Source organism: Saccopteryx leptura, chromosome 5 (assembly GCF_036850995.1).
Source record: "Saccopteryx leptura isolate mSacLep1 chromosome 5, mSacLep1_pri_phased_curated, whole genome shotgun sequence".
NCBI lineage: Eukaryota > Metazoa > Chordata > Mammalia > Chiroptera > Emballonuridae > Saccopteryx > Saccopteryx leptura.
The window spans coordinates 110790269-110810972 of NC_089507.1; the positions used below are offsets into that span (position 1 = coordinate 110790269).

The 20704-nt window shown below is 37.9% G+C and overlaps 1 protein-coding gene across 23 annotated transcripts in view; it reads left to right on the forward strand.

Annotated features, from left to right (window-relative positions):
- The window catches only part of CREM (cAMP responsive element modulator), a 514873-nt gene that overhangs the window by 479768 nt on the left and 14401 nt on the right, over window positions 1-20704 (forward strand). For 10 of the 23 annotated variants that reach the window (XM_066386683.1, XM_066386684.1, XM_066386687.1 and 7 more), the window contains 2 exons: window positions 7342-7530; window positions 20324-20359. The exons of 5 other annotated variants lie outside the window; for them this stretch is intronic. In XM_066386683.1, the coding sequence (XP_066242780.1) occupies window positions 7342-7530; window positions 20324-20359 (225 nt within the window). Of the gene's footprint in view, window positions 1-7341; window positions 7531-14574; window positions 14646-15135; window positions 15279-20227; window positions 20286-20323; window positions 20360-20704 lie in introns of those variants that run through there. 8 more of the 23 variants (XM_066386694.1, XM_066386689.1, XM_066386693.1 and 5 more) reach the window with 6 other exon arrangements.

The window sequence follows — 20704 nt, forward strand, 5'->3', positions numbered from 1 at the left end:
AAGCTAAAGTTGATATGGAGAAGGCCTCTTGGTCCTGTCGTTGGCCAACTACGTCAGAGCAAACATTGTTTTTCCATCTCAGGTTTTTAGTCTCTGAAGTGGGAATAATACTAAATTGACAAACTCTGGGGTTAGAGTGAGGCCACAAGGAGATAACAGGTAAAAGTTGGGAAGAGAAACATGCTACTTTGACATGTCACAGAGAAACGTTAGCTAGCCAAAGTGAAGTCTGATTCACGTTCCCAAAAGGCTCGACTTCTCCAGCTCTTAATGCTTCTCCAGCTCTTAATGCAGCGCGGAGAGGAGGGCTGGGCATTAAACATCACTCTGGGTGGCCTGGTGGGTGCAGTCAGGAGCTCTGCAAAGGAGAAAGCCAGTGTTAGGAAGGAGAGCACCTGTCTTTTTGCCACATTAGAGGTCCTGGGCTGTCTTACTTGGGGTTTTTACTGTGGACCGTGGAGCTCTGAACCTGGCAGTGACTAATGCAGAGTGGTGCTGGTTCTTTGTGTGCTGTCCCATGTAAAAACTGGCATATTTATTGGTTCATGAAAAGTGATTTTGCCTTTGTTAAAAATACATTTTGTAAACATTTAGTGACACTTGTTTCTGTTGATAATTCTTTCATTGGAAGAATGAATATTAAAATTTCAACTTTTTAGAAAACATGTACTTTAATTGGAGGATATCTTTACACATGCACAAGATCTATTTCTTTAGTTTTATTTTTTACTAGGAATAATTTAGTAGATATTAATGCTTTAATGTTGTTACTAAATCTCAAAAATAGAAACAATTTGGTGTCCTTTGGTTTTTAGGTTAGCGGAGTTTATTTTATTAAAATTTCTGAAGGTTTTTTAATATATATTTATGTATCTAATTTTGAGACCATTTTATAATCTTTTATTACAAAAATTAATTCTTTCTTCAACTTTTATCCATGGAGTACTATCCCCCAAACTTAGCTTTGCTTCTTTTTCCCAAAACTTACTACTTTAGGTTACTTTTAATTTGGTGTAATTAAAGTTAAAGACAGAAGTAAATAATTTTGTGTCAAAGTTGAAGAATTAAAAGTAAGTGTACTCAGGTTTCCCCATATACAAGCTGTTATATTTTTAATAATTGAAAGTTAGATATTTGATAGAAGTTGGCCTTATTACTTCAACTTTGTGTGTGTGTGTCAGAGACAGAAAGAGAGGGACAGACAGACAGGAAGGGATAGAGAGATGAGAAGCATCAATTCTTTGCTGCAGCACCTCAGTTGTTTGTTGATTGCTTTCTCATACATGCCTTGGGGGAGGGGGGCGCACAGCAGACCAAGTGACTCTTGCTCAAGCCAGTGACCTTGGGTTCAATCGGGTAAGCCCTGCTCAAACCAGATGAGCCGGGTCAAGCCAGCAACCTCAGGGCTTCAAACCTGGTCCTCTGCGTCCCAATCGGACACTCAACTAGTTTTTTAATCACAAACTAAGAAGTGAAAGCTACAATATGCTAACTTTCCTACCTGGGGGTAGGAATAATAACTTAAAGTGGGCAGAGATTCATTATTGCAACACCAAGAAAATGAGCTACACTTTTACTGAAAGGACAGATCTTGGCTATAGTTTTGCTGTGTGCCAATGATATTCTAGTCAAAGAAATCTTTCCTGTGTTAGGAGAATATTTTTAAAGATGGTGGTTCAGAAATGTTTAGAATAAGCGAATAATTTACATCCGGTGTAAGATATGAATGAAATGAGAGTGAATTCATAAATGCATAGTAAAAACAACTAAAGTGATTAAAATGTTCAAAGTTTAATTCATTTAGTTTTCTCTAAAAACAGTTGTTTTTGTATCCTACATTCTAGTATACCTGACCTGAACTCTTCCTTACCAATTTAGAACTATCACCCAAGACTTCAAATTATTTTTTTTTCCAAATGTCCCTTGTCTCTTTACTTACTTCTATTTTATTTTGCTAGGAACTTTGTTAGAACGAGTCTGTATTAACTCCTCTTTATTGGAATTTTTATACACTAAAGGCAAGTGGATCAATCCAAAACCCACCATTATGAATAAGATATTATGAACTATGTGGACTGCTAAAGAATTCAGAATTCTCAGGAGACTCATATGAGTCCAATCTTCAGAAAAAGAATTTGCACATGATAGGCTCACACATTCTAAGGTAAATGCAGTTGCATTTATTGCTTTTAGTAGGGGCTTTGCCCACCTTCTCCCAAGGTGATTTTCAAAGCAGATGTCGAGGTGTCTGTCTCCTTAGTGTCAATCTGGCGTTTGGCCTTGGTGCTGCTGTTCTTGTTCTAGCCTGAGGGTGTTTTAGTGTTCCTTCTGCTTTGAAGGGTACTTACACTCAGTTTTGTGCTCACTTTTTGAATTAAATCTGAGAATTCACAGGAATAAAGTCTGTTGTTCTTTTTAAAGTTAATTTAATGAAAATGCACTCTTTTTATTGCAATTTGGAATAAAGATGGCTCAAAGGATAATTGATTACACATTCAGTTGTTTATGCATTTCAATTAGCTCATTTATACAGGTTTAGGGTTAAAAAGATGAGCATCAATTAAAAAGAGGTCAGACGAAATTGTAAATACATTCTCGTTCCTCATTTGGTCATGAACTTTTTCCCCCCATTTTCTACCCTTATTTACCTTTATCTTCTTCCTTCTGTATTAGTTTTACAATACTTTAAAATATTTTTAATTAAACATTTTTTAACAAAATTTTTGAATTTTTATTCTGTACATAATATTTCCCATCAATGATATTAATAGTTTTAGGAGAGAAGTACTCAGTGGCAATCAGTAGTGGAAATAGCAGATTTTTAAAACCTGGTTTTGTGTATCACTTTTAAAATAATTTATTTCCTGGATTAGCTGATATAATAGCATCCTGGCTACTTTGATAAATGGTAGTTGGAGATGGAGAAACCATACTTGGGTTAATACTGATTTGAAACTAAATACCATGACTGTGTAAGGATATATATATAAAGACATTTGTGTAACCACTAAAACTAACTTAGTTGGAAAATACTTAAGTAAATTAATGAATTACACTTTAGCTAGACAAATGCTTTCTTAATGTAAGGCCAGTCAGTGTGTCCAACATTCAACTAGTATGTATAGAGTAACCTATTTAATTATGTGGTATAACTCACCTGAGACATCAGTGAGGGCAGATAGGGACCTCCCAGAGCTACTAGAACAACAGAGCATAACCTCTCCCCACCTCAACTATGAGCAGATAACATACTAACAAGCTTGAATCAATAATGGACGTTGGAGCAGAATTTGATTATAAAAAGTAAACCTAGCTGTTTAATTTTAATTTAATTTAGATATTTTATGAAACTGTTATGCTATTAAGGATTTCTTAAAAGAAGAAAATAAGTATGCATATTGTCTAAAATAGAGAAACAATTTTACTTCTGCTTGAGTCCCAGTTAATATTTACAGGCCAGTGTGCCTTCCTCATGGGTCCTAGCAGTGTGGACACAGGTGCAAGCGTTTATGCTTCACCTATGTGTGTCAGTCCAAGAAAATGTTAGTCCCCAAAGTAAAATTAGTGGGAAGTACAAAGGTATTTTATTTTCATTTGTTATTAATGGCCGTGATATGAGCCAAACACTATTTAAAAATGATTAGCCAGATGTAATGTCTGGAATTTGTTTGGAAATATTTCAGACTTAAAAAAAAAAGGTATGGGATGAGTGAGCAGGAAAAATAAATGAAACAAAATTCTTGCTAGAAAATTCCTATATGTGTTTTTTTGTATTTTTTTTTTGTTTTTTTTTTGTTTTTTTCTGAAGCTGGAAACGGGGAGAGACAGTCAGACAGACTCCCGCATGCGTCCGACCGGGATCCACCCGGCACGCCCACCAGGGGCGATGCTCTGCCACGACCAGAGCCACTCTAGCACCTGGGGCAGAGGCCAAGGAGCCATCCCCAGTGCCCGGGCCATCTTTGCTCCAATGGAGCCTTGGCTGCGGGAGGGGAAGAGAGAGACAGAGAGGAAGGAGGGGGTGGGGGGTGGAGAAGCAAATGGGCGCTTCTCCTATGTGCCCTGGCCGGGAATCGAACCCGGGTCCCCCGCACGCCAGGCCGACGCTCTACCGCTGAGCCAACCAGCCAGGGCCCTATATGTGTTTTTAAATAAGCTAAAACAAAGGATGTGACTAAACTCATTTAGTTGACTTTATCTTGGTTTTTCCTACTATTTAATTTATCTCAGTGTGTGCCTACTGAGAGCACTTATTATACTATTCTTGAATATATAGTAACCTAAAATGTTTTCTCAAATCTCTTGTATGCTCATACATACACACAAAGCCTATTTCCAATATACACCATTAGGAAATCTTGTTTCTTGTCAAATAAGAGGCAACATTTGAAATGAGAAGGTCCTCTGTCATTTGATAATGCCAAAATAAAATGTACTTTTGTTATTTATATATAAAAAGTAAGAGCTAGGCTAGAGTATGAGACTTATCAATAGACAGTTTTCCCCCTAGAGCCAGCTTATGTGTATTTAGCTTTTGTCTTTCACATATACAGTAATTATATAATGTCTTTACCAGAAAATAGAATGAGAGGAACAGATTCTTGATATGTCAGTTTTCCAGTGTTGAAAGCAAACAAGTTTTGGTTGGAACTATGGGGAAACATTGAAAAAAAGGGGGGTTGTGAAAAAAAAGTAGGAAAAAAAGAAAGCAAGGATCTTTGTTGTCTGCCTATTTCATGGTTCTTATCCTTGAAAGCAACTACTCTTAGATTTTTTACTAGTCCAATAATTGGCATTTCAATCATTGGTATTGACAATTAAGTCCTATTATCAGAATTTGAAACCACACTTAATTTAACTCTTCTAGACTCACCAGTGGCTTACATTGTTTATGACATAGTGTGTCGTAAGGAACAGATAGCATTCATTTATCATCTTGAGTGCCTGCTCCTTGACAGCGTGATAAGTAATGACAGGCGTTGGGGGACAGAGCAGCTATTCAGAGGGCTGTCTAGCTATTCGTGTTTTTTGAAACTTTGGACTGAGCCAAACTACCCTTTTTTTTACAAACAGTTGTTTGTAAAGTCAGCAGGACAGACTGATTACAAGAACTAATAATCATTGTGGACCTTCTATGTGAAGATAGAGTCAGTACACAGTCACACGTAGTGAGTAGTAAGTAGCCCAGCCTGTCAGCACAAATAGGAGTTTTTTCTTCTTTTCATATAATTATTGCTTTCATTTTTCTCATAAAAATGCTTTGCTTCACCCTGTAATTGGGACACTATATGAGTTTCTGCCTGAAAGTGCGTGGCCAAAATTACAATTCTTTGATCCCAAATAAACACTTGTCTCTCATTTCAGCTTTTAAAATGTAGATAAACCCTATGCTTTGTGCTTTGTATACACTGTGCTTACACTGCCTATGCTTGTCTTTCAATGACATCAAACTAATCAACTAAAAACACATTCAAATGTATGACAACATATAAAATGTACTTGTGTCCAGCCTGAGGCTTTAAGGAAGCCTTATCTCTTCTTTCTCATAGTTCTATTTTAAGAAGGTAGATATGGTGAGATCTCTCCCAAACCTTTTATTCTAAAGGGAGAATCTTGAGACCTTTGAAATCTTTGGATAGTCGTGGTAAAATCTTGTTTGTAAAGTGTGTCCGAATATAACACTCGAGATGATCCAGATACCGTGATATTACATCAGAGTTTCCCAATCCCAGCACTATGGACATTTTGTAGCTGACTCTTCAATTTCCATTAATCCTATCTAATAGAGGCTTGTCAGTATAACTAAAAACACAGAGAACGAATCTGTGTTGAACTCAAAATGTTAACCCATCATTTTATGTTAGGTCAAGAATTAAAAATTTATTGTTACTCTTTTAATAGTTCCAACAGGTTTATATGATCAGGTCGTTGCTCAAGTGGACCTCTGCTTAGGTACTATTAAGATTTTAGGAAATAATTTGGAAATTCCAAAGTATATATACTACTATAACATTTCTATTAGGCATTTACGTTGATTTATCAGTGTTGTCATTCTGATGGTATGCTATTTTTATCTTCATTGTAAAATCTAGTTAGCTGGTTTATATGTCATTTAAAAAAAAAAAGAAAAGCCTGACCAGGCGGTGGCACAGTGGATAGAGCATCAGACTGGGATGCGGAAGGACCCAGTTTTGAGACCCCAAGATCGCCAGCTTGAGCACGGGCTCATCTGGTTTGAGCAAAGCTCACCAGCTTGTACCCAAGGTGCTGGCTCGAGCAAGGGGTTACTCGGTCTGCTGAAGGCCCACGGTCAAGGCACATATGAGAAAGCAATCAATGAACAACTAAGGTGTTGCAACAAAAAACTGATGATTGATGCTTCTCATCTATCTCTGTTCCTGTCTGTCTGTCCATATCTATCCCTCTCTCTAACTCTCTCTCTGTCTCTGAAAAAAAAAAAGATAGCTCTTGGTTCCACTTAATCTCTAGTGTTTAAACTAAAATGTGGAGTCATAATCTTTATGTTAAAGTATACCAAACTCAGATATTTAGATATGTCTATTAGAAGAAAATTTTAAAACACTTCACTTGATCAATTATTCTTTTGAAACTTTTAGTTAAAATGTTAATTTTTAAACATGACTGGCAAGTCTCAGTATTTAGAGGAAATTCTCGTAATTGTTGCCATTAGCCTAGTTATTCAAGATCCTTGATAGAGGTAAATATTGTAGCACAAATTGTTTCAATACAGTTAGCTTTTAAGGTCCTTTATAATTTAACACTTTATATTTCAGGTTTCTACTGACATAGTCAAAATGGTAAAAGCTACAGTTTTGTAGACTTGAGCTTTAAAAACAAAAATATATATTACATGAAAAGCTATTTTCTTTTGATGATAAGTAAGAAAAGTACTGTAGTTAGCTGAATTCATAGTATTTATGATACTCATTAGAGTTTCATTGACCATTTCCTAATTGTTAGAATGCTGTTTATTAGTATCTAAAATATCTGAAAGAATGGAGAAAATCACGAAGCTAGACTGTTTGTATCTCTTCTCTTCCTCTTAAATAATTTAGGTGGATGTCGAGGGAGAGGAGAGCTGCATGAGCTTATATATTTGAGACAGTTCAGAATATAAGATATTTTCAAGTATTTATGAGCCTTTTCAGAGTATTGTCCTGTCAAAAGGATCTCCTTATCACTTCAACATAAAGAAATAAGGGTAAATGGAGAACGGGAAGCATTGGTAATATACAGACCTAGAGTATATATTCTTCCAATATGACAGTATTAAAAATGAAGCGTGAAATTTTCTAATATTTCTTTTCTTTTTTTGTTAAGTTGCTATAGCCCAAGGTGGAGCAATCCAGATTTCTAACCCAGGATCTGATGGTGTTCAGGGACTGCAGGCATTAACAATGACAAATTCAGGAGCTCCTCCACCAGGTGCCACCATTGTGCAGTACGCAGCACAGGCCGCTGATGGCACTCAGCAGTTCTTTGTCCCAGGCAGCCAGGTTGTTGTTCAAGGTATATTTTATTAATCTAATACATTTACAATACCTGTGGGTTACTATCTCACACTATTTAGTGGTGATTTTATAGTTTTCTGAAATATGCAGGAGGTAGATGGGGGGGGCACGTAAAGTCTTGAAGAAGAAATATTTTAGTATATTAAACAAATTAAATAAATGATTTTTATTTTTTAGCAGATGTTATTGGCTCTAAAGAAAAGTTAGCCTGACCAGGCGGTGGCACAGTGGATAGAGCGTCGGACTGGGATGCAGAGGACCCAGGTTTAAAACCCCGAGGTTGCAGGCTTGAGCGTGGGCTCACCAGCTTCAGCCCAAAGGTCACTGGCTTGAGCCCAAGGTCGCTGGCTTGAACAAGGGGTCACTGGCTCAGCTGTAGCCCCCCCCAAGGCACATATGAGAAAGCAATCAATGAACAACTAAGGTGCTGCACAAAGAATTGATGCTTCTCATCACCCTTTCTGTCTGTCCCTGTCTGTTCCTCTCTCTAACTCTCTCTCTGTCAAAAAAAAAAAAAAAAAAAAGTTAAATTCAGCATAGCATGATGAAAAAAGGGAGTAAAAAACATGAGTGAATTCTTTAATTAAGTAAATATCTTTTATTTGAGGGTTATAAATATTGTACCTAATATATGCTTATTACCTAGTCTATGAAGATTTAAGTATCCAGTCTGTGATACACTGAATTTGGGTTTTTCCCCAGGTGTTACAATCAAGTCTTAACTTATAGACATCTCGTTTTAAAACAATGACTGATTTTTTTTTTATTTAGACCATTCTTAGTATATGTAAATTCTTAGTTACTTATTCTACCTCTTACAGAAGCTGATAGCCATGAAATAAAGCATTTGGATTATAGCCCTATGCTTTTTGGAAAACCTGAGATTTCAGTTAAATTTGAGTTATATACTAATTTCATTCAGTTGTGCTTATGTAACTATAATGTGTTTATTACAACTTTCAAAATCCTGTATTTTTTATTTAATTTGCTGAGGACTTAAGATACAACACTAGTTTCAAAGGGAATAATGTCAGTTACTTTAGTTTGAAAGTCTTTGAGTATGGAAGATGCGGATGATAATGGATAGGTCTCTCTTTAACTAGCTGTACTCCCAAGTGTTCTGGAGGCTAATGTGACTAATAAAGTCTATGAGGAACCCAAGTGGTAGCATATATGGAGTATGGAATCATTCATAGTACTGACCTAATACTGTAATATTTTCTTCTTTTGTTTGTTTTTGTTTTTTAAATACTATTGAAGTCCTTTGAACTTTGTTTTTATTTTTTTAGCACAAGAGAGAGAAAGAGAGAGAGAGAGACAGGAAGGGATGGAGAGAAGAAGCATCAAGTCATAGTTGCAGCACTTTAGTTGTTCATTGATTGCTTCTCATACGTGCCTTGCGGGGGGAGGGACAGATGAGCCAGTGACATCTTGCTCAAGCCAGTGACCTTCAGATTTCGAAACCAGATCTTCAGTATTCTAGGTTGACGCTGTTATACACTGTGCCACCACCTGGCCAGGCTGCAGTGTTTTTTCTAAAAGTCACCCATTATGGATGTTCCTCGGCTTTTGGTGGGATTATGGTCTGATAAACCCATCATAAATTGAAAATATAGTACTGTAGTTGAAAATGCATTTAATCCACCTAACCTTCTGAACATCATTGCTTAGCTGAGCCCACCTTTAATGTGCTTAGTTGGGCACAACCATGTCACAGTGAACACTGTAGAGTATGGGCTGTTGACCTGTGTGACCACCGGGCTGGTGGGGAGCTGTGTTCACTGCACTTGCCCACCATCAGGAGAGGATGGACCTTAAATCACCAGCCCTGGAAAAGATCAAGACTCCAAGTGCAGTTACTATTGAATGTATATGCTTTCTCACCACTGTGAAGTCAAAAAACCGTAAGCAGACCATCTTAATTCAGGGACTGTATATTTCCCTCATACTCAGGAACCCTCTAAATCTAAATGTAAATCTACATGAATAATCATAAGGAATCATCCTTTTTTTCTTTTTTAAAAAAGATTTTTATTTACCAATTTTAGAGAGAGGAGAGAGAATGGGAGGGAGAGGAGCCAGAAGCATCAACTCAGTAATAGTTGCTTCTTGTATGTGCCTTGACTGAAGTAGGCTATCCACACCACCCCCACCCCCCACCCCCTGCAACTTCAGCATTCCAGGTTGACACTTTGTCCACTGCACCACCACAGGCCAGGTGAGGAATCATTCTTTAGTCTGATTTTTTAAATATAGAAAATCCATTAAAAGCTTGCTACTCTAACAATGAGAGATGTTTTTATTGTTTTGCATAGATAATATATGTTTTGTGCTTTGGGGATTTAAGAACTCTTTTTCTTCCATAAGTCACAAAGATATTTTTCTACAAAGATTCTATTAGCTTCATCATTTTACCTTTTACATTGGGCCCTTTCTTCACCTGAGGTTCACCTCTATAGAGTATTAGGCAGGAATCTATTTTTACTACTTCTTCACATATGGAGCCACTTTTCTCTTACTGATGGATTGTCCTTTCTCCATTAATTTGGGGCAGTCTTAATTATAAAGTAGGCTCTCATGTACACTTGGATCTCTTTCAGTACTCTTTGTTCTGTGCTGTTGGTCCCTGTCTATATGCTAGTAGCATGCTGGTTTATTATCTCACAGAATGAGTTCCTCTTTTTTGTTTTGTTTAGCTTTTGTGAACCATCATTCTTTCATACGGATTTGGAATAAATCTGCATTTCTAAACAATAATAATAATATAAAACCAATGATGAGATTGCATTTTATTTATAGATTCATTTAGAGAGAACTGAAGTCTTTCTCTTTTTTTTTTGAGATATTACCAAAATATAACATATTAGCTTCAGGTGTACAACATCATGTTTTGCTATTTGTATGAGTTCATATATGATCACAATAGGTCTAGTCAACATCTGTCTCCACCCATAGTTATAAATCTGTTTTTCTTGTGATGAGAACTCCAAGATCTACTCTTTAGCAACTTTGAAATATACAAGCAGCATTATTAAGTATAGTCACCGTGCTTTACACAACATCCCCTGTTTTTTGTTGCTATTTTGAATACTTTCCCATTACATTTTCTAGTTGTTGCTGGTATAGAGAAATAATGATTTTTTTAAAAAGGAGATTTTTTTGGTTAACCTTGAAAACTTAATTACTCCTAATAATATGCTGGTTTTTTGTGACTCTATCTTTGATACTTTGCAAATATATCAAATACAAATAAATTCGGTTTCTTCGCTTCCAATCTTTATTCCTCATTTTCTTTTTCTCCTTGCCTTGATTCTTTCTTTCCTTTTCTTCTCCTTTTAAAACATAATGATTGCCTGACCTGTGGTGGTGCAGTGGATAAAGCATACCTGGAACACTGAGGTCGCTGGTTCAAAACCCTGGGCTTAACTGGTCACAAGGCATATATGAGAGTTGATGCTTCCTGCTCCTCCCCCCTTCTCTCCCCTTTATCTTTTCTCTCTCTCTCTCCTCTCTAAAATGAATAAAGTCTTGTCTGACCTGTGGTGGCACAGTGGATAAAGCATGGACCTTGAATGCTGAGGTCACCAGTTCAAAACCCTGTGTTTGCCTGGTCAAGACACATGGGAGTTGATGCTTCCTGTTCTTCCCCCCTTCTTTCTCTCTCTCAAAATGAATAAATAAATAATTTTAAATGAGTAAAGTCTTTAAAAAAATCATGATTGCCAGGAGTTCTAGTTCTGTGTTAAATTGAGAGCATCAGGGGACATATGCCAACATGAAGGTCACAGCAATTTCTTTTGCAGATCTCAGTTCTTATCTTACTGATCCCTCAGCAGTATCACACACTGTTGACCTCTGCTTCCTTCCCTTCCCTGGTACTGCATTCTTTCCATTTTTTCTTCTGCCTCTTTTCCAGCCTCTCTTGTTGGTCTGGTCTTCCTCTGCCTGTCTCCTAAGCATCAGTGGTGTTCCTCAGGGTTGCATCCTGCCCTTCTTCTGTCTGACTCGGGTGCTGTCCTTGGAGGAACTCATCGCTGCCTGTGGCTTCAGTGCACTGTGACTATGCCCCGAGGCAGATTAAAGTCAGTTGAGGCCCCAGGCACAGAAGAAAATATTGGGCCCCTTACATTAGAAAAAAGGTGTAAAGTTGGGGTTTTGCGGGGTCCTTCTGAACTCGGGGTCTAGGGCACACGCATGGTGCTCCCACCATTAAATTCACCTCTGACTATGCCCCTGACTCCAACTGGCTACCAAGATATTCCTCACACATCTCTAACATCTCCGACTTCTTAAATTCAAAACTCCACATTCATTTCCCCACCCCAATTCTTCTTCTGTTTACTCTTTTTTAGTAATGGGTTCTGTGTGCCCTGTTGCTTCAGTCCAGAAACCTTCCTCTCCCCACCCACCTTCTCCATTCATTCTTCCTCCTGCTAAAGCACATGTCCCATTCCCCACCCCCATTATAATCCCAGTTCTAGCTGCTGTGCCCTCTGACCTGGATTCCTGCAGCAGACTTCATCTGCCAGGTGGCAGGCCTGAAGTTGGGCACTGTGGAGCAGCTTCCTGATTTTCCTAGTCATGCCAGAGGCAGCATAGCCCTCCTAGGCCTGTCTTTTGGGGGAATTGTTCCTGAAGTTTAGCTAGGCTTGCTTTCTTCATTCCTCAAAATGATTCTGGGTACTACTATTTCTTAAAAACAAAACCTTCTGCCTCCAGCATTTCCAATTCTCCATTATACTCTCAACTCTGCGGTTTAGAGTGGTGTTTCTAAAATTCACATCTAATCATGTCAGCCTTAGGTAATTAGAGTCAAAATCCTTAACATGACCCAAATCTCTGCTTCCTCCCTCCAAACTGCTCCCTCTTGTGCTGGCTGTCTTTCATTTCCAGTCCTGTGCTCTGGTTCCCTCCCCTGTAGGCCCTTCTCACAGAGCTGTTTGCCCTGAAGCCATTGTTCACGGTGAGCAGCACTTCCCCAGGAAGCCTTCCCTCCCCTCCGCAGCTGACTGCAGTTCCCACTGTACCTTCAAAGGGTGCATACTGCTGAACTGTGGCTCTCAAGGTCCTGCCCAGATGGTAACTTTTGTTGGGACAGGGATTCTTAGTCCCTTGCATATGATAAACGGTGCCATGATAAACCATTTGCTGAATAAAAGTGAAATACTCTTCCTCTAGTGAAAATGTTATTAGTTCTGTATGCTGATTTAACTGAGTTTTCCAGGTCCCAGGAATTTATTAAAACTTTACTGATAGTAGTCAACCAAGCAACCAGCCTCCCTCTTTTCTTTCTTTATCGTTTTTTTTTAGTTTTCTAAGTGCCAATTTAAAGAAATGTTGAGAATAATTTGAACTTTCTGAAATATGAAATAAAACGGACCAGTATTCTGGGATCTAAACCCTGAGGTGTGGCTGCCATGACATGACAAAGAATCCTTTACGGAGGCTCCGCTGGGGCTGATGCCTAAGGTGCTCCCCTGACTTTTTTATATATTAATCAGCAAGACTTCTTCAGTTCATGTGTCCTGGAAAATTCCCAGAAATATGGTTCTCCTTGCTGTTTCTCCTCCTCAGCATCTGAGTGGAAAGTCCCTGCCTTTACTAGAAGGTGCTTCATTAAAAAAGGCAAAAATGTGGTAGAGTATCCTTTCATTGACTTAAGGTCAGCTTGAACTCTAATCATGAGAGACTGAGCTTTGTACAATCATTGATGAAGGTCACTCTGTTTTGTGCCATAGAGAGACACATAGGCTGTGGTCCACTGAACTGTTACACGTGTGCCAGGTTTATGTTTCACCTTAGAATCATTAAATGTATAGTGATCCAGCTCTTCATGCACCAAAACTTTACTAAGTGATGTAAATAAAGCTGGACATATTTTTTTCAATTTACAGATACTAATTGTGATTTGTGAATTTTTGAAAATCACAATTTTTTCTAGGAATTTTAATTTAGTAAAATAATGTGTTAGATTGAGCCCTATATGTAATCGCTATTTTTGTAGGCCAAAAATGTCAAGTATGAAAAAGTTCATATGGTTCAAGCTAATATTTATGGAAGAGTGCTATATAATACTTGCTACATTTGACTTTTTATAATTTCAGTAGCTACTTTCTAGTGCGAATTCTATGTTACCTTGGGCACAGGCGGGTTTTCTTGTGTAGCAAATAGAAATATAAGTTAAACAAAGGTGACTCGGTATTTCTTAGTTGGAGAATCTGGAAGTGTCTACAAAGTACATTTCTGTTTCATAGCCTCTCTGAGCTAACTGAACTTTCAGTCAGTTGTTTATTTTTTAAGTTCTTCAACTATTTTTTTTCTCCTTTTCCAAGTTAAGAAAAACCTGTAGGGCTTATGCCCCCTTTGTTCACCTAGAAACCTTGGACATTGTAATAATAAAGAAGTAGCCTCATGCCTGACCAGGCGGTGGCGCAGTGGATAGAGCGTCGGACTGGGATGCGGAGGACCCAGGTTCAAGACCCTGAGGTCCCCAGCTTAAGCTCGGGCTCATCCGGTTTGAGCAAAAAGCTCACCAGCTTGGACCCAAGATCGCTGGCTTGAGTAAGGGGTTACTCGGTCTGCTGAAGGCCCACAGTCAAGGCACATATGAGAAAGCAATCAATGAATAACTAAGGTATCGCAACAAAAAACTAATGATTGATGCTTCTCATCTCTCTCTGTTCCTGTCTGACTGTCCCTGTCTATCTCTCTCTCTGTCTCTGTAAAAAAAAAAAAAAAAAAAAAAAGAAGTAGTATCCTCATAAGAAACAAACAGGTAACTTTTAATGTTAATGAGATTTTTTTTTTTCTTTTCTTTTCTTTTTTTTTTTTTTTTGGCCAGAGCCCTTTTCAACAGATTTTCATGTAAAAAATGAGAAACAAGAGTATTGAATGGTTCATTACAGGGTTTTTTATAGGGCTTTGGTTTCAGTGAGCTCTGCTGTGACAAAGCAACTTGATGGCAGTGATAGGCTAGTGATGTCATTATGAAGTCAGTACTGCCACTTATAACTGCAGTGTGCTAGCTGGGGCACTGGGTGTTGACCTGGGAGAGGAGGACAGGGCAGTTCTGCATGCAGAAGCCCGTCATGGCTGTAACTGGAGATGAGACAGGTAAGAACTTTAGAGAAAGATTTAAATTCTGCAAAATTATTTTTTATGTTTTGAAAAGTTATCTATGGACCGCTGAGGAGTTTTCTGTTTAGCAGCTCTACAGCAGCTTAGTGCAATTGGCTCTTTGCTCAGTATCACTTACTTGATCAAGGCAGTTCTCTCTCCCTCTCCACCATCTCTCTCTCCCCTGCCTGCTCTACTAAAATAAACTGTTACTTCATCTGCAACCTGTTGCATACCTAGTGCAGCTACAAGTTATACATACTGTTCAAGTTACAAAAAACAAGGCTTCCAAGTTCATTGCTGTGTAGCTCCAAAGCAGACGGGCATTTTGGGATGTTTGTGAGCCTACTTGTTTCTTTGCTGGAGTGTCTAAAATGGTCTGTACCTCTCATGGAGTTCAAATGGCTGACGTCATTGCATTTCCTGGAATCGTGGTCCCTCAGGGAAATGGAAAAATTAAGCTTCCAGCAGGCTGCACATTGACGTCAGCCCGAGTCGGGCTGTGATTGAGTCAGTTCCTCTCCGGCTGCCAGGCGCTGCCGACAGCTGAGACTGAACTAGCTGGCCTGTCTCGAAGGTCGCTCTTGGGCTGAGCTTGACTGCAAGCCTCACTTTCGCGTTTCTCTGCAGGTAAGTATCTGCCTTAGGAAGTCTGTACCGCCCTGGTGCAGGCAGATCCCGGAGTCCACACCACTGCGGGAGACTGACCGCACCTGCGGGACGAGGTGGATTGCGGCCTGGCCCTCACCCGCAGCTCTGCGGGACATGCGGCTCATGGCGCCCTCTGGTGCACAGTCAGGGAAGTGCAGTCTGAAAATCGCCCTCCCGCCGCATTATTTAAACCAGTTTGTTTTTCATAACTCTTGTTGGTTTGGCTTCCGTAGTTACAGGTAATGTCTCTGACTTAATGGCTAATGTCCCTTATGTGGTTGCAACTCTATTCACTGAGTGGTGTCTTATTTCTAATCCAGTACTCTTTGCTTTTGAATTCATGAAAAATGAATGGTTGTAAACAGCTTGCTTACAATTTACCTCTGTAGAATCAGTGGATCTCAGCTCCTCTTCCTAAAGAGGCACAGTCCATTGTCTGAAGCAAGTAGCACCTGTTCTGTTGTTTTTAAACTTATCATGAGCTCTTATTTTTCTCACAGAAGTTTTATGAAGTTTTGGAAATGCTGTCAATGGCAGAAGTTTTCAAATGGCAAATTTATTGGAAGATATGGATGGACTTAGATAATCTCAACACTGCATTGCATGTGATTTTTAGAACCAAAAGGCATTTTTGTGCATGTTTATTTTCTAAAAATTGTTGATTGATTTATGTCTTTCTTTACTAAGCCTTTAATTTCAATTCACCATTTGACTTCTCTGAGCATGAGAATCATAACAAAAAACAATAATTTGAAAATACAATACATTTAAAGATGAACATTTAAGGTAAAAATCTGCATAAATTTTTAAACCATTGCTTATAAAAGAAATGAATGTTTACAGAATGAACATAACATCCTCGAAGAGATTTTTTTTTTTTTACAATTTTACCCTTAATGCTTATACATGATTTACTGTCTCCAATTCAAAATTTTCTAAATGCTGAAACTTTAAAATGTCACACCTTTTTTGTTAGACCTCATTGTGCCTCTACAAATCATTATTTTTTGAAATCTGATCAGTTCTGAAATGCTCTTTGAAAAGACTTTTTTTTTTTTTGAGGTGGATTGATACAGATTATTGGCTTGCAAGCTTTTTCTTTTTTGATCATGACCCACATTTATATCATGATGTGGTAGACCTGTGGGTATGTACCCTATACTTATATGAAAGCCACTTCTAAAGTAATGCTTATTCTTAGTATATATAATGTATTCATATATTTCTATTTTTTTAAAAAACATGCTGTTTTTGACCCATAAAGTTGACTTTATGACTCACCAATAGTTTACAACTTAGAGTTTGAAAAACTGATCTAGACCAAAATCAGGCTATTAACAATAATAACTGGCCTGGAAAAGTTTTTAGAAGCATTTGCTTACAGGATCATGGAATATAGTTTACAGAATTATATTATTCTGTTGGATATAATTTAAATTTTTATTAGAAATAGTTTTGAACCCTGGCCAGGTAGTTCTGTTATTAGAGATACACCAATGTTGTGGGTTCAGCCCCTGATCAGAGCACATATAAGAATCAATCAAAGAATGCATGATTAAGTGGAATAACAAATAGATGTTTCTTTCTCTCTTTCTCACTCTATCTTCTCTCTAAAATAAATAATTTTAAAAATACTTTAAGAAATAGTTTTGGCTTGCCTGACCAGGCAGTAGCGCAGTGGATAGAGTGTGAGACGCAGAGGACCCAGGTTTGAAACCCTAAGGTTGTCAGCTTGAGTGCAGGCTCATCCGGCTTGAGCATGGGCTCACCAGCTTGAGCATGGGTCTCTGGCTTGAGAATGGGATCATAGACATGACACTGTGGTCACTGGCTTGAACCCAAAGGTCATTGATTTGAAGCCCAAGGTCACTGAGCAAGGGGTCACTCTGCTGTAGCCCCCCTGGTCAAGGCACATATGAATGAGAAAGCAATTGATGAACAAGTAAGGAGCTGCAATGAAGAATTGATGCTTCTCATCTCTCTCCCTTCCTGTCTGTCTGTCCCTATCTGTCTCTCTCTGACTCTCTGTCTCTGTTAAAAAAAAAAGTTTTGGCTTTATGTATTAGCTGGTTGTTAAGAACCTAACTTGTAATCTTTTAGTCTCTGACTCTAAAAAACTCTAATATTCAGCCTAGATATATGAATTATTAAAAACAAAGGTTCCAACTTGTTCAAATTTGGAAACTAATATCTTACTTAATATTTGATACATGAGAATAAGGATACATTTCACCTATGTAAAAGGAAAAGGTTTTTGTTTAGAAACTTTCACATAAAAGACTGGTTTGTATAAAGTGTAACAGCTCCTTGAAGTTGATAGCAAAGCAAGTTATAATCATGTTGGAAGTGAAAATACAACATAAAAGGAGTCATTTATCTATCGTAAGTTTCAATATGCCATTATGCTATTTTCCCACTATTTTTGAAAATATTTTAATGAAAGATAATTTGGGATAAATGTTTCACTTCACCTAGTTTTACTTACCTATAAACATACTGCATAATAAAATAATACTTTGCATTTATGTAAACTTTAAAATAAAAAATCATTTAATGTTACACATAAAAAGTAATATAAATGTGGTAAGTACTATCAAAGAGAATACCAGGTCATGAGAGAAGCACAGTAACGTAGGCTGAAAGACCAGGTCAGGCCTTGCTGAGGAAATTATACTTAAAAAAAGAAGCACTTTCAACAGTTGTCCCTGAAGTACTCAAGGCAGATATTATTGTGTTCATTTTGCATATGTTAACACAGCTCAGAGTGGGTGAATGACTTCCAAGCTCACAAAGCTAGCAAGTAGTAGCCGGTTTGGCTCTTCAGACTCCTTATTTGGTTCTGTTATACCATATCACATGGCTCCTCAAAATTCACTAATTTCTTTTTAGAGTACTTATTACTTTTGTGGGATAATAGAGCATACTTCACTAGTCTTAGAACTTTAAATTTGCCTGACCTGTGGTGGTGCAGTGGATAAAGCATCAACCTGGAAACACTGAGGTTGCCGTTTCAAAGCCCTGGGCTTGCCTGGTCAAGGCACATATGGGAGTTGATGCTTTCTGCTCCTCCCCCCTTCTCTCTCTCTCTCTCTCTCCCCCCTCTATAATGAATAAATAAAATCTTAAAAAAAAAAAAGAACTTTAAATTTAATATTTGCTTTTCTTTTTTTTTTACAGAGACAAAGATAGAGAGGGGGACAGATAGGGACAGACAGAGACAGACAGACAGGAAGGGAGAGAGATGAGAAGCATCAATTCTTCGTTGCAGCACCTTAGTTGTTCATTGATTGCTTTCTCATATTTGCCTTGACGGGGTGGGGGGGGGGGGTGGCTACAGCAGAGCGAGTGGCGCCTTGCTCAAGCCAGCAAGCACCCTTTGGACTCAAGCCAGTGGCCATGGGGTCATTTTATGATCCCGTGCTCAAGCCGGTGACCTAGGGGCTTTGAACCTGGGTCTTCTGCGTCCCAGTCTGACGCTCTTTCTACTGTGCCACCGCCTGGTCAGGCCAACTTCTCATTTTTTACACTTAAGATCTTAATGTACAAATCATGCGTAACTTAAAGTAAAAATTATTTAACAATTCTATGCGGCCTCTGTGTTGTGACAAATTTGAACTGTTCAGTGTGTAAATAGTGATATTTATGTAGGACTTAATTTTCCTGGAAAACTGAAGCAATGGAATAAAGAAACTTTTTTTGACAGTGTGAGACGCCAGGCAAGGACAAGTCTGACTTGGAGACTAGGAGCGCTGGTGTGGGCAGGGACAGAACCAAACGGACAGGGAAAATGTCAGTAGCTTTCTGGAAGCTCCCTGCTTCTATGTGTGACTTCTACGTTTCTTCTATTGCTTATAATTTAGGTGTATTTGGGATTAGTGAATGTAACAAAATCACATATGAAGGTAGGAGCTCCATATATAAAAAGGGTTTTTTTCAGTTAATGTGCTCAGTACCATAGAGACCTCAATAAAAAAAGCCCTTAAAATCTCCATTTTGGGATGTTGGTAAACTGTCACTTTGGAAGCTATCAGGATAGGCTTTTGGCTGGGTTTCTTATTTCTTTCTCTGTTAGGAAGACACAAACACCTCTTTGACTGGTGGGTTGTTCATTGTTCTCATTACCAGTCTGATGAGATTGTATCCTTTGGTTTTTGTGATTCTTCACCTTCACAGTTCTATTTTAAATGATTATATACAATACATTTAAAGGAATATTTTTTAATATTTTAATAATTCTCTAAAGGGATATTATAAAATATACAGGGTGTGGCAAAAGTAGGTTTACAATTGTGAATACACAAAACAGTGTATTTTTGTATTATTTATTATTGTATTTTCCATGTTAATAACTATAAACCTACTATATTTTCCCATGTATAAGACACACCTTAATTTTGGAGCCTGAAATTTGAAAAAAAAAAATGTATTACATAAAGTTATTGAACTCAAGTTTATTCATCATAAAATTCATACAATTCTTCGTCACTGTCAAAACGTACTCATCTGTGTCTGATGACAAATCAATGTCTTCCAACAAACAAGCAAAACAAGCACGAAAAGGCAGGAAATGCAAGTAAAAAAATCTACAACCACTGTCTAAGATGCACCCAGTTTTTAGACCCCTAATTTTTCCCCCAAAAAAGGTATATCTTTTACATGGGGAAATACAGTACTTTGTCCCACCCTGTAGTATAAATTTTAAAAGGTTTTAATAGGCATATTTTAAAAACAAAATAAGGAATAAGAGCCACACATTTCAGTCACTATATTATATTGCCCAGGTTTGTTAGAAGAGACAGACATTCCAGGGGGAAATATATTTATGGATGTTATTTGCCTTTTAATTACTGTGCAGTATAAGCATAATTTGGAACCTTGTCTTTCAGAACTTAAGGAAGGAAAGAGGAGGGGAACTAGCATTTGCTGAATGCCTACCATGGGCCAGGCACAGTACTAGACTCTTTGACATGCATGACAGGGTTTATTGTGAGTATTAAATGAGATAATGTTTCCCCATTTTACAGATGAGGAAACTGAACTTGCCCCAAGTCACATGGCTGGTAAGTGGCAAAGCTGCACCAGACCCAGACTTCAAACCCCATGCTTTCTCTTCTGTACCGTGTATAAAGCTTGCACGGAGAGGTATGAAGTTCATGACCAGAACTGAGAGTTCTAGGAATTTTCTTCTCCTGTGAAATATTTGATACCAAACATAAAATACATTTTTCATGTCCAGAGTTAAATGGTTGAAAACACTATAATTAGAAATCTTCTGCTTCTAAAATGCCAGGTTAGACAACTGGTCTCTCAGGGAAGACAGGAAATAATAAGGCCAGTTTGAATAAATACTTAGCATCTTTTAGGGCTTTCCATGTTTTAGTAACAGCTAATAAAAGTCTTACAAT